The following is a 12770-nucleotide window of genomic DNA, read 5'->3' on the forward strand; positions in this document are numbered from 1 at the left end:
GGATCATTATCTTGTTGAAAAATGAAGTTGTTCTCCAGACCAACCTTTAGCAGAGACTTTTCTAAATTTTCATTGAGAATATCAATGTATACATCTGCTGTCATTATACCGTCGATTTTGACTAGATTTCCCAAACCAGACCACGAAAAACATCCCCACACTGTTATGCTGCCTCCTCCATGTTTGAGTGTTTTTTGGATATTTTTGTCGATAAGTTTTTCGATAGGCTTTGACCAGACCCGTGGTAGCTGTTTATGACCGAAAAGTTCAAATTTGCTTTCGTCACTCCAAAGGACCTTTTTCCAGAAATCCTCTGACTTGTTAACGTATTTTTTTGCAAATTCCAAACGTTTGATTTTATTGGCCTTCCGAATCAAAGGATGACGTACTGTTTCTAAGTCCAACTTTCCGAAGTCTCCTCCGCACCATTCGTTCGGAAATATTTAATTATAGGTTTTCTCGGATAACACGACTAGTAACAGTTGAATTTTTCTTTACTTCCCGTATGATTCTGCGGTCTTCGATTGGATTTGTCTTTTTCTTCCGTCCACGTCCTGTCTTATCCGCTACTGTGCCAAGCTCCTGAAATTTTTTCCATATCTTTCGGACTGCGCCTTCACTTACATTGTACTTGCGACCGATTTTTCTGTTAGAAAGCCCCTTCTGACAATCCTAAATTATCAGTTTTCGAATTTGCAAACAAATTTGCTTGGTTTCCATGTTCACTGATGAAGAATTCTTACTATACTCTATCTAGCAATATTATTAACTGACAAACCTGCTTTATTCATTTGTTTATATATCCTTCATTGTTATATTTATGTATCTTTCATCATCAACAGCGCCAGTTGTTATTATTTTCATAAACAATGTTGTGCATACTTTATTTTGTCCATGATAAATTTGATAATAAATGTAACGGACTTGACTATTAAAGGATTTCGAATTGTTTTTGAAATTTTTGTAATCATTATTGCAAAGTAGACTAAAATACCTTTCTTTTACCTCATTCATCATTATGCTATCTGCCAGGACTGGCGAGTTATTTACATAAATGTGAAAAATAGGCATTTAATTTCTAATATTGATTGTGTTCTCACATATGCAGTCTAAAATAAAAAGATTCTTATTGTTATAACAGTAAGTACATTATTAATAATATTACGTCGTTTTAAATGCTTGTAGTTTTATTTATATTATTTTCTTTCTTAGTTTTTTTATAATACGGTTTTAAATATAAAATCGTAAATCGGTACATCTGTCTGTAAAACAAATCATAAGCAAACTTAATCTTTGTAATGTTGCTTTATAGTATCAAATAACTCTATCGGAGCTGAAGGCAATGGTACATATATGTACAAGGGGAAAGCCCTTAAAAAACTATTACATTATATATTTGCATCTTGCAGAACAGCATAAAGTAAATACGCATGTAATTCAACAAAAATGTTTTATATCGAAGTGAAAAAATTCTGGAAAATCTTATATATGTTACAGGTAAAATGCGCAAGTAGGCAATGTCGACATTGCCCGGGCATTGTCAACATTGCCCAACGTGATTGGGTTGGGCAATATTGATATTGTTCGGGCAATGTTAACATTAGATTTGTTCGCGTCGCATGCTCCAACATGCTCCTATTCGACACTGCCCACTTGCGAATTTTGCTTATAACATAATACATTCACTTGTAGGTATTTTATACAGATAATTTCTGTAAAAGAAAAAGAATAGGAATATGTGGCATATTATATATTACTGCCCACTATGTCAGTTTTGGAGCCCATTTTATCAGACGCTCATTTTTACTTATCTTAAGAAAAAATTAATTATCGCAAAATTAGAAACAGTATTATAAAAACTGCTTATATTATCTGACAGAAGACACTTTTTAGTTTGTATTTAAAGTTTTATTTAAAGTTTTATTTTTACCTTTTGTTTAAGAAATATTATCTAAAAACAAAGCATGTCGGTATTGGCGATCTTCCCTTCGAAGAAATATTCAGCATCAAAACACTTCAAATGATTTAAAATTATACATTTTAAATTATCTTTCAATCTTCCAATCACGATTATTGATAAATCGTAAGCTGTCATTTCAGTAAATATATATCAACATCCAATTGTAATCATAAAAAAGTCGGATTAATTAATAATCTCTTTTCGAAACGACACATGTACTAATTGATACCTATTAATCGATATCATCTTATCGAACGCATAGTGTAAATATCCATCAGCAAGCTATAAAAGAATCATCAGTGAAATGACAACGGAAAATTTAACGGATCTTATCAACCGTGAAGATGACTTCGCCGGCGATTGCACTTCGTGTGTGAAAAATAATTATTCTCAAATTTCATCGTCGCGTTTACATTTCGTGAATATATTTAAGCTCAGTTCCACCAATGTGAGATTAACTTTAATCTCTGTTCAAATCTTTATCTTTTTCTAATTTTAAGAAAGAAAGAAATTTTAGAAAAAGATAAACAGTAAATTCAACCGATTAAGTTTCTCACATTAGTGAAAGCAGATCTTAATACTATTCAAATAAATATTTATTAAAATTTAATCATTTTTCAGTGCAGTTGCCATTAATAATAAAAAGTTATTCTACCTGGCTCTAAAAAAGAATAAAATATTCTTGGATTTTACGTAAATCTATAACGCATTTAATTCCATCTTAAAAAATCATTTTAGACTTATGTGCTTTTGCCTACAGTGTATCCCACTTTATTGGCGTCCCTCGCATCACATTCAAATCACACGCTCTTCGCCGATGAGCATGGGATGTTATACATAATCGACACCAGCGAACCTACAGTACTTACACAAGCAGAATATGAGGAGATCAGCTATGCTACCTTCCAAACCAAATTTCTGTTATACACTCGGTAAATATGTCTAAAAAGTTGACGAAAAAATGCAACAAAGATTCTACAAGCTTCTAACGCGAAATCAATCTTTTTCCTTAGAAATAATCGGAAAGTCGGAAAGTCACTGATCATTAATGATAATGACAGTGTGGAAAAGAGTTCTTGGAATCCTACTCATCCTACTCGTATTATCACTCATGGATGGCGAGGAGACATAGAAGCTAAATCTGCTTGCGCCTTGATTAGGGACGGTAGGACGCTATCAATCTTAATAGCTTAAATATCTGAATTCTTACTATTTCCAAGATCAATCCGTAAGAAAAATATATTTTTGTTATCCTAAAGAAACATATGGGTCTTAGGAAAAAATAAAAGTAATAACAAATAACTTTAGTTTTAAAAAAAACTAAAATTATTTGTTATTTAAGTTTTAGTTTCTTCGGGAATTTTTCAAGTTCAATTATATACTGAGAAAAAAATGCTGTTGATTCAATTAAAATCTATATTACGGGCTGTCACTAACATAAGTAATTAATTCATATATATTTTTATTGAGGCCTTGATTATTGAAATAATAATTTATGTCTTTATGTCAATAAAAATATACATAAATTAATCACTTATGCTAGTGACAGCCCGTAATATAGACTTTAATTGAATCAACAGCATTTTTTTCTCAGTGTATGTATATTTTTAATGGTAATATAAGACTGTTTAAAAAAACAAAAATAAAATATTATTGATAAATTTATTGTTTCTGAATTTTGTTAAATATAAATACGTGTTGAATATTTTTTCAGAAAACATTATTTTTTAATTTCCACAACAATTAGAACCCATATGTTCTAGTTACAAATTAATATGATTTTCTGATGAATTAATATGATTTTATGAATTAATATGATTTCCCCTTTATTTCAGCTTTAAATTTCTAAATTATTAATCTCTGTAAATTCTTTAAATTTAATTTCCTCTGGTTTCTTGATTCCTTAATACAAAATCCTTGCTTCTCTCTCCTCGTTACTTTCTATTATCTGATCCTTCGGGATTCCTTAAATTCTCAAACATAATTTGAATTTCTGAACTACCAGATTCCACGCGTCGTTCTAGTGCTTCATGTTTTGGCAACTAATTTCTACGTTATTAATATTTCCTCTTTGTTATCCTCAGCTTATCTTAGTATTGGCGATTATAACGTCATCCTGATCGACTGGAGCAAAGCAGCCGGATATCTATGGTACTGGAAAGTCGCGAGGAGTGTGCCATTAGTGGCTGAACGCGTGACACAATTGATAGATTTTCTACAGAGTCAAGCTGGTTTGGATTCTTCCAAGACTAAAGTGGTAGGACATTCTCTGGGAGGACATGTTGTCGGTCTCGCCGCTCGTAATGCAAATGGTGATATCGCTGAGGCGATAGGTAAGTACAATAAATATCATTGACAAGAAAAAGAAAACAGTTTAAAAATAAATAATGTAATTAAAATCTTTCAAAACTTTCTTTGAAAAAAATTAAAAAAGAAACATTTCTCGAAAAACTGCGTAAAAAACAAAATAATAAGATAAAGAATAACAATAAAGAAAAACGAAACAAAGAAGCTTTTTAAAATATTGGCTTTCTCTGTCAATTCTTGCTAAAAATCTCTCGATTCGAGAAACAATAAAATAGAATTTAATTTGCAGCTTTAGATCCCGCAAAACCCTTGTTCGATTCGAAAGGACCAGGAGAAAGAGTAGATCGATCAGATGCAGTTCGAGTGCAAGTGATTCACACGAGTATTCTGGGTTTGGAAGAACCGATTGGTGATGCCGACTTTTATCCGAACGGTGGCAAAAACCAGCCGGGATGCGGCACAATTGGTAAATAAAGCTCGCTATCAAACGCCGAAATCGACGTCGCTTACTCATTAATTAACGCGCTAATTGATTCACAGCACTCACATGCGCGCACGCGAGATCTTATGAGTACTACGCTGAGTCCATCCTGAATCCCACGGGCTTTCGCGCCGGGGAGGTGTTCATGGGTGGACCATCCCTCGATCCAAAGTGAGTACAATGTCATCGTAATATTATATAAACAGTCATTCTTTTTGGAAACACAGCATCATCCATTATCCACTCGTGCAAGTTAGCCGAGACGTTAATTGATTCATTTATTATTTGTCATTTTCAGCGCATGTGGAGAGTATATTCTGGAGACTGCCGAAAAATCACCGTTCGGACTCGGATAACAGAACAATAGACACTGTTGTTATTTATTTTTAAATTATATACACATCCATGATATTAAAATAAATTTTTTACGAACATTCTGAATCCTCTTGAATGATTTAACATGGAATAATCAACATTTCGTTCATAATTCAATACATAGTTTCCCTTTAAAAATATCTAATAAAATTTAACTATAAAAAATTATAATAAAATCTTCAAATAATTTTATATTAAAACAAATATAAATTACATGTAAAATTTTTAAAAAATACTCAACATCAAACAATTTAAAGTATTTAAAATTACATTTCAGATTACAAGTCTTTTAATCAAGATTATCAACAATTAGATACAAGCTGTCTTTTCTGTAAATATACAAGATATCTCGAAATTCGCAAATTAATATGTATATCATAGTAAGAGTCTCAAAAAAATATGTTATAAAAATATTTGTCATTTATCTCCTTCTGAGCAGTAATTTTTGAAACATAAAGGTTAAAAACTATTACTTGAAACGTTAAGTGGCAAACACTTTATAACTTAGTTTTTACAATTGACCAATTCTACATTACGTACAAACTACCCTGTTTAATTGTAATCTATAATTGGTTTTTAACCTTTATATGGCCTCGTTTAACTGTAATCTATAATTGCTGTTTAACTTTATGTCTCAAAAAGTACTGCTCGGAACAATAAATGGTAAATTCTCTCATAACTTATTTTTTCGAAAACTTTATTGCTGTAATATTTTTATTAGTGAATTTTGAGACACCTTGTATGTGCTAACATCTAACTGTAATCATAAAATGTCTGGGATTAATTAATCTTTTTTTTTGACATGACACGTACATTAATCGATTCTTGTTAATCATCGTCTTATCGAACACATTGTGTGAAATATCCGTTGATAAGTTACAAAAGAATCATCCATAAAACGAAATTTATCAACGAATCGTGTCGACTACTTGAGAAGATGGTTGCACCAGCGATTGCAATCCGTACGTAAAAGATCATCATTCTCAAATTTTACAGTCATGTATTCTTTACACTCATAAAGAAAATATTGTTTCTTAAATGTTGATATGGACATATGGTAATGTCTAATGTTAATGTTTGATAATGTTGATATTGATTATTTGTAGCAAAAACTTATCGAGTTGCATTCGGGAAAAAAAATTCTTTTTCGATCTCGCAAAAAAAATTATTCTTCATACAGTATTCATATCAGAAAAATTGTCTTTTTATCGAAGGTATTACCTCACTTCCATCCTCAATCATTACTATATCATCATTGCTATCAACAGAAACTCTTATTTTATCAAGTCATTAGATTTCAGAACACTTGAAATTATTAGAATAAAAGTTCTGTTTATACTACTAGTATTATATTTGAAACAATTTCTCTCGAAGAAAAAAGATATCGATTATAATCATTACTTATTATTTACAATCTTTTTTAAATTAATCTCCATTCAAATTTGATTGACGCCTGACTTATAAAAGCTATTGGGCATCAACGGCTTATTGACTACGCCGTTTTGAATATTATATTAATCATCTTTAATACCTTGTAAAAATGTAATGTAATTAAAATTACTTTGAAGATGATCGCTTCAATCGTAATTACATTATGCACCTAGAGAATTAATGATCTTCAAATTTTGCAATTGAGTATTTGTAGAAAAAAAGTTAAAGTCATAGATTTTCGATTACATATTCCAGAAAAACAAATGTTAAGATTTTTGGATTTGTAATAATGAAAGAAAAATTTTTTTAAACTGCATAAAAATCTGCAACGTACTCGTATTTAATTTCATCTTTGAGAAATATTTTAAATAAATCGACGGATGCCTTCTATCTGCAGTATACCCTTCTTTATTGGCGTCCATTGTGACGAATCTTAACTACACGAATGATATCAATGACAGTGGAACACTAACTCTGAGTGATATCAATGAATCTGAATTCATACTGAACATATTCAATACAATCTGCAAAGACGCACAAAAAACCACATTCCATTTATACACTCGGTAAGTATATCTGAAATACTGGCGCAATATCGTATCGTTAATTACTTCCACATTAAATTCTTTCTCTCTAGAAACAACCCAGTAATTGGACAGCCGCTATTCATTGACGATTTGGATAGTGTTAAGAATAGTTTTTGGAATCCTGATCATCCTACTCGACTGATCACTCATGGATGGAAAGGAAATTGCGAGTCAACCATTTGCACCGACATTCGAGACGGTATAGAACCATTATAAATCCCAGTAGCTTTTGAATCCTTTTCAGGATCCTTAATATAATTTTTACTTTCCCCGCTCTCTCTCACCCACCTCTCTCTTTCTTTATATCTCTCTATACCTTGTTTGTAAATGTTTTATATCCTGTCTTTATCTCGAATTTGATATTCTTTAATTTCCTGGCTCTTCCCTTCTCTTTCTAAAAACATAGTTCTCGCATTCCTTTATTTTCAATTTTCTAATTCTCTGAAATATTTTTTTGCAGTTCTCAAACTTAATTTAGATATTTAATATCCTTATTTAAGCATAAATTACTTTAGTGTCTCAAGTCATGGCGATTAATTTACATTCTAACAAACAATGCTATCACGTTAATATCCTTAGCTTATCTCAATGTTGGCGATTATAATATCATCCTGATCGACTGGCGGGCAGCAGCCAATTATTTATATTCAAAGTCCGTGAGAAGCACGCCAATTGTGTCACAATACGTAGCCCTTTTGATAGACTTCCTGGAGAACAATGCAAGTCTCGATCCTGATAGAACCACAATAATCGGATTTTCCTTGGGAGGGCATATCGCCAGTCTCAGCGCTCGTTTTGCGACTGGCAAGATCAGAGAGGTAGTTGGTAAGTCTAACGACGAAGCTTTTGATTCCCTATTTAACTCTCTTGATCCTACAAATTGAAACGAATTTCTGATTTACAGCTTTAGATCCTGCAGGACCTTGTTTCGAGTACAAAAAACCAGGAGAAAGAATGGACAAGACGGACGCGATTCTAGTCCAAGTGATACACACCTGCATAAAGTATATGGGCATAAAATCAGCGATTGGCACTTCTGATTTTTATGTCAACGGCGGCGAGGAGCAACCAGGATGCGGTCCGATCAGATGGATCGGTAAATAAAGCTCATCAATATCAGTTAACATCGCTCACATTGATTCATTAAAGTTAAAAATATAATTAATTCCTCCATATTCGCAGGCAATTTAATGGCAATAACATGCGCGCACATACGAGCTCTTGAGTACTACATCGAGTCCATCCTGAATCCTAGAGGTTTCCGCATCGGAAAGGTATTCATGGGTGGACCATCCCTCGATCCAAAGTGAGTTTTAATATAAAATAAACATTCTTCTTTTTTTTTTTAAACAAATCATCCATTGTCCACTTGTGTAAGTTGACTGAGACGTCTATTCATTCACTGTTTGTGTCACTTGCAGTGCATGTGGAGTGTACGTTCTGAAGACTGCCGACAGATCACCATTTGCACTTGGATAACAACATGGATAACAAAACAATAAATACTATTGTTATATATATATTTAATATTTTTAAGTTATACTCATATAGCACATGAGCTTACAACAATATTGCTGCAATGTTTGCAATGTTACCACAATTATTACCGAGATATTATTATATAATGTTGCTGCAATATTGCTGGAATGATCTATGCTGTATGGGTATATGCGTTAAAAAATTACGAATGTTCTGAATCTCTTTGACTGTTAATGGAATGATTAACATTTCTTTCATGATTAAATACAGTTTAAAGTTGCATCTCACTTTGTTGATCTTCAATTATTGCTATATTATTATTGTTATCAATAGAAAAACTCTTACTTTATCATGCCATTAGATATCAGAATAATTAAAATTATCGTAACAGTTTTGTTTATACAAGTTAAAAACAAAAAGGCTCATAAATCAGTAAACAATATTGCCAATCAGAACCAAATATAAAATAAACTCATGTAATTAAATTTTATTAATATAATACAACAAAGTTTCCAACGTTTTGGATCCTTCTCTTTGTCTCCGATGACAGATGATATTGTATTACTAACATTATATCCAAAGCTGTTTATCCCGAAAAAAAGATATCTGATTATAGTCATTAATTATTTTTTTGGAAACCTTTTAAAACTAGTTTAAAGTTTTGAATTAATTAATTTTAATTAATCCACTGGAAATTGATTAACGTTTTCAATTTATGATAGCTATCGATATCAACGATAACTTATCAATCATACCACTGAGTAGATGGGTATCGACGAACTATAAAAGAAAATGTTATATACACTTATATGTTATATACACTTATATATCTTAATATAACTTGTGAAAATTACTTTCAAGATGGTTACTTCGCTGGTAACTACATTATGTACGTAAAATATTAATTACCTTCGCGTAATTAAAAATTTCGCAATTAAGTAATCGTGGAAAAAAGATTAAAGTTTTGGACTTGCGGTTATATCTGTAAAAAGATTTTCCTAAAGTTGCATTTCCATAAAAAAAAAATATTCTCATAAATTCTGTATAAATCTATTCAGTTTTATCTTACGATTCTTACAATTAGAGAAATATTTTAAACGGATATCTTTTACTTGTAGTATATCCTTCCTTATTGGCATCCATTGTGACAAATTTGAACTATACAATAGTCATCGACGATCATGGAATACCAAATCTGATCGATACGAACGAACTTAAATTTACACAAATAGATCTCGAAGAGATCGATGAATCCGTACAAAATCCACCTTCTATTTGTACACTCGGTAAGTGTATATGTCTGAAATATTAGCGCAATCATCGTAATTACAAAAAATATCGCTTTTAAATGAATCTTTTCTTCTCTAGAAACAACTCAGAAATTGGACAACAGCTAATCATCGACGATGTGGATAGTGTAAAGAAGAGTTTTTGGAATCCTGATCATCCCACTCGATTCGTCACTCATAGATGGCACGGAAATTGCGATGGAGGTTGCACCCAGATTCGAGATGGTATAGAATCATTATTAATCTTAATTGCTTTTGGATTCTTTCTTTTTTGGATCCTTAATCTAATTTTCGATAATATTGAGTAAAAATCAATTGAGAAATGTTCGACACACAAATAAACACCTTATTCGGTCAAAGTGAGATCTTGGCGCATAAAATATAGTATAAATCTTTTTTTTAATGTAAGTTACCCGCACACGGAATAAAGAAGATCCAAGTTCACATATTTCAGCTTCAGTTTAGAATTGTGTTTAAAGAACGAATATATATAATCAGTGCAATTTACAAGATTGTAAAATTTACACAAAAAATATTATTAAACACCAAGACCCATTTTGACCGGATAATATATTTATTTGTGCTAATAATTTTTACTCCTCTCTCTCTCTCTCTCTGTCCTTAAATTTTTAATAATTTTAATTATCGAAGTTAATGTTCTTTGATTTCCTTAAATTTCCCAAAATATTCTCATTTTTCTGCCTTTATTTTCAATTTTCTAATTCTTTGAAATATCTTTGTTACACATTCTTAAACTTAATTTAAATATCTGATCTTTTTATGTAAGCATGAATTATTTTATTGTCTCTCGAATCTTGATGATTATGTCCATTCTACTATTGTTATCATGTCAATATCCTTAGCTTTTCTCAATGTTGGCGATTATAATATTATCCTGATCGACTGGAGGGAAGTAGCCAATCATTTGTACCTGATGTCCGCGAGAAGTGCGCCACTCGTATCACAACGTGTAGCCTTTTTGATAAACTTCCTGGAGAATAATGCAAATCTTGATTCTAACAAAACTATGATAATCGGACATTCTTTATGAGCTCACGTTGCCAGTTTCAGCGCTTCGTTTTGCGCTGGCAAGCTTAGGGAGGTAGTTGGTAAGTTCAACGACGAAGCTTTCGAATCCCTATTCAGCTACCTTGATCCTAAATTGAAACAAATTTCTGATTTACAGCTTTAGATCCTGCGGCACCTTTCTTCGAATCCAACGGACCAGGAGGAAGAGTGGACAAGACGGATGCGATTCTAGTCCAAGTGATACACACCTGCATAAAGTATATCGGCATAAAATCAGCGACTGGAACTTCTAATTTTTATGTCAACGGCGGCGAGAAGCAACCAGGATGTGGTCCGATCAAATGGATCGGTAAATGAAGTCTTACCAATATTAGTTAACACCGCTTATTGATTAGTTAAACAACTGATTAATCCACAATTTGCAGGCGATGTCGAGACGATGAGATGTGCGCATTCAAGGTCTGAGACGTATTACATCGTATTACCATCACAAACCCCACAGGTTTTCGCGCCGGCAATGTGTTTATGGGAGGACCATCCATCGATCCAAAGTGAGTAAAGTGTTACTTTGTTTTCCAATGTGGATATTTATCTCTTTTCAAAATCGGTACCATTTTTCCTAATATTTCATTTCTATTTCTTTTAATCAATCAAAAAATATCGGAAACTTTCGTGTTTTCTTTCATGTAATCGAGACATTAATTTTTTCGTGTAATCGACACATTAATTTTTTCTTATCGTTTGTCATTTTCAGCGCAAATGGAACGTACACTCTACGGACTGCCAGCGAACCACCGTTTGCACTTGGATAACAATTTATTGATTATTTTATGCTTACTTTAAATTTATACACATTTCTTTTCCGTTTTCCTATTTTATTAAAATTGTTTTTATTGTAAACCTTTACTTACACTAAATCTATTTATTTTACGGCCTTAGTCATTTAAAATTGTGTATTTCTATCGTTATTTTAATAGCTTGCATTAATAAACAATATTTTGGTATTCTTTCAACGTAATAAAATATAAGATAAATGCCAGAAAGTCTATTTTTCCCAAATCTTTACCTCCATTTTTTACATTCTTTTTTTCGTAATGTTGAGTTTTTTAAATAACATTTTGACGTAATTTTGTCTTTATTATTAAAATCCATTTCTATCTTCATTCACAAGTAGCAGATTTTAAAATATGCATTTAAAATAGTATAAAAAGTCTTTTAATACTTATTATTAGTAATAATATATTATTAAATATTACTACAAAAACATTATCTAAACATAAAAACATAACGCGAGGGATAAAAACGTTATAAAAAAATATGCATTAAACTTACCGCAACCATATCTTCGATCGCCTGTGTTGATTTGGATCCCAGCATAACCATTCCCATAGCGATTCCAGCCGCTTCACCGGTCACAGCGTCATCTTGATATAAATTAAATTTTAATTGTTCATAAACGTCTTGTCTATGCGAGCCCATTGCAGCCAATCCAAGGCCAAGACAGCCACCATGACGAACCATCTGAAACAAGTTTCAAAGGATAAATCGTATAAAATTTAATTATTGCACATATTTAGTTAACAAAAGATCTATTCACATTATTATATTATTATTATATATATATAATTTGACAAATATTGAATTTAATAAAATAATTATATACACACAGGGTGTTCCAAAAGTAACGATAAATTTTTCGTACAGAGACAGAATGGATTAAACTGAGAAGAAAAGTCCTCTACCATTTTGCAATTTTCGTAATAATTAACAAGATATTAATTGCTAAAAATTGCCGAAAATTGGTTTTCAATAATTTTTTACTTAAATACTAT

General features: G+C 31.6%; 3 protein-coding genes and 1 pseudogene across 3 annotated transcripts in view; 3 read left to right on the top strand and 1 right to left on the bottom strand.

Moving 5' to 3' along the window:
* The window catches only part of Rpn2 (Regulatory particle non-ATPase 2), a 55040-nt gene that overhangs the window by 36436 nt on the left and 5834 nt on the right, over nucleotides 1-12770 (bottom strand). The window contains exon 8 of the mRNA XM_018453456.1: nucleotides 12271-12459. Within this exon, the coding sequence (XP_018308958.1) occupies nucleotides 12271-12459 (189 nt within the window). The remainder of the gene's footprint in view (nucleotides 1-12270; nucleotides 12460-12770) is intronic.
* LOC108726094 (pancreatic triacylglycerol lipase) lies at nucleotides 2293-5115 on the top strand. Its single transcript, XM_018453471.1, has 7 exons — nucleotides 2293-2329; nucleotides 2721-2892; nucleotides 2974-3125; nucleotides 4045-4293; nucleotides 4557-4733; nucleotides 4808-4919; nucleotides 5047-5115. The coding sequence occupies exons 1-7, from the start codon at nucleotides 2305-2307 to the stop codon at nucleotides 5102-5104; spliced, it is 945 nt and encodes a 314-aa protein (XP_018308973.1). The 5' UTR covers nucleotides 2293-2304; the 3' UTR covers nucleotides 5105-5115.
* On the top strand, nucleotides 6042-8634 carry LOC108726090 (pancreatic lipase-related protein 2). Its single transcript, XM_018453465.1, has 7 exons — nucleotides 6042-6085; nucleotides 6952-7120; nucleotides 7192-7340; nucleotides 7721-7966; nucleotides 8046-8237; nucleotides 8324-8447; nucleotides 8563-8634. Exons 1-7 carry the CDS (start codon nucleotides 6061-6063, stop codon nucleotides 8618-8620), a joined length of 963 nt encoding a protein of 320 aa, XP_018308967.1. The 5' UTR covers nucleotides 6042-6060; the 3' UTR covers nucleotides 8621-8634.
* LOC108726091 (pancreatic triacylglycerol lipase-like) lies at nucleotides 9450-11794 on the top strand (annotated as a pseudogene).

Source organism: Mycetomoellerius zeteki, unplaced genomic scaffold (genome assembly GCF_001594055.1).
Source record: "Mycetomoellerius zeteki isolate Tzet28-1 unplaced genomic scaffold, Tzet1.0 scaffold386, whole genome shotgun sequence".
Classification (NCBI taxonomy): domain Eukaryota; kingdom Metazoa; phylum Arthropoda; class Insecta; order Hymenoptera; family Formicidae; genus Mycetomoellerius; species Mycetomoellerius zeteki.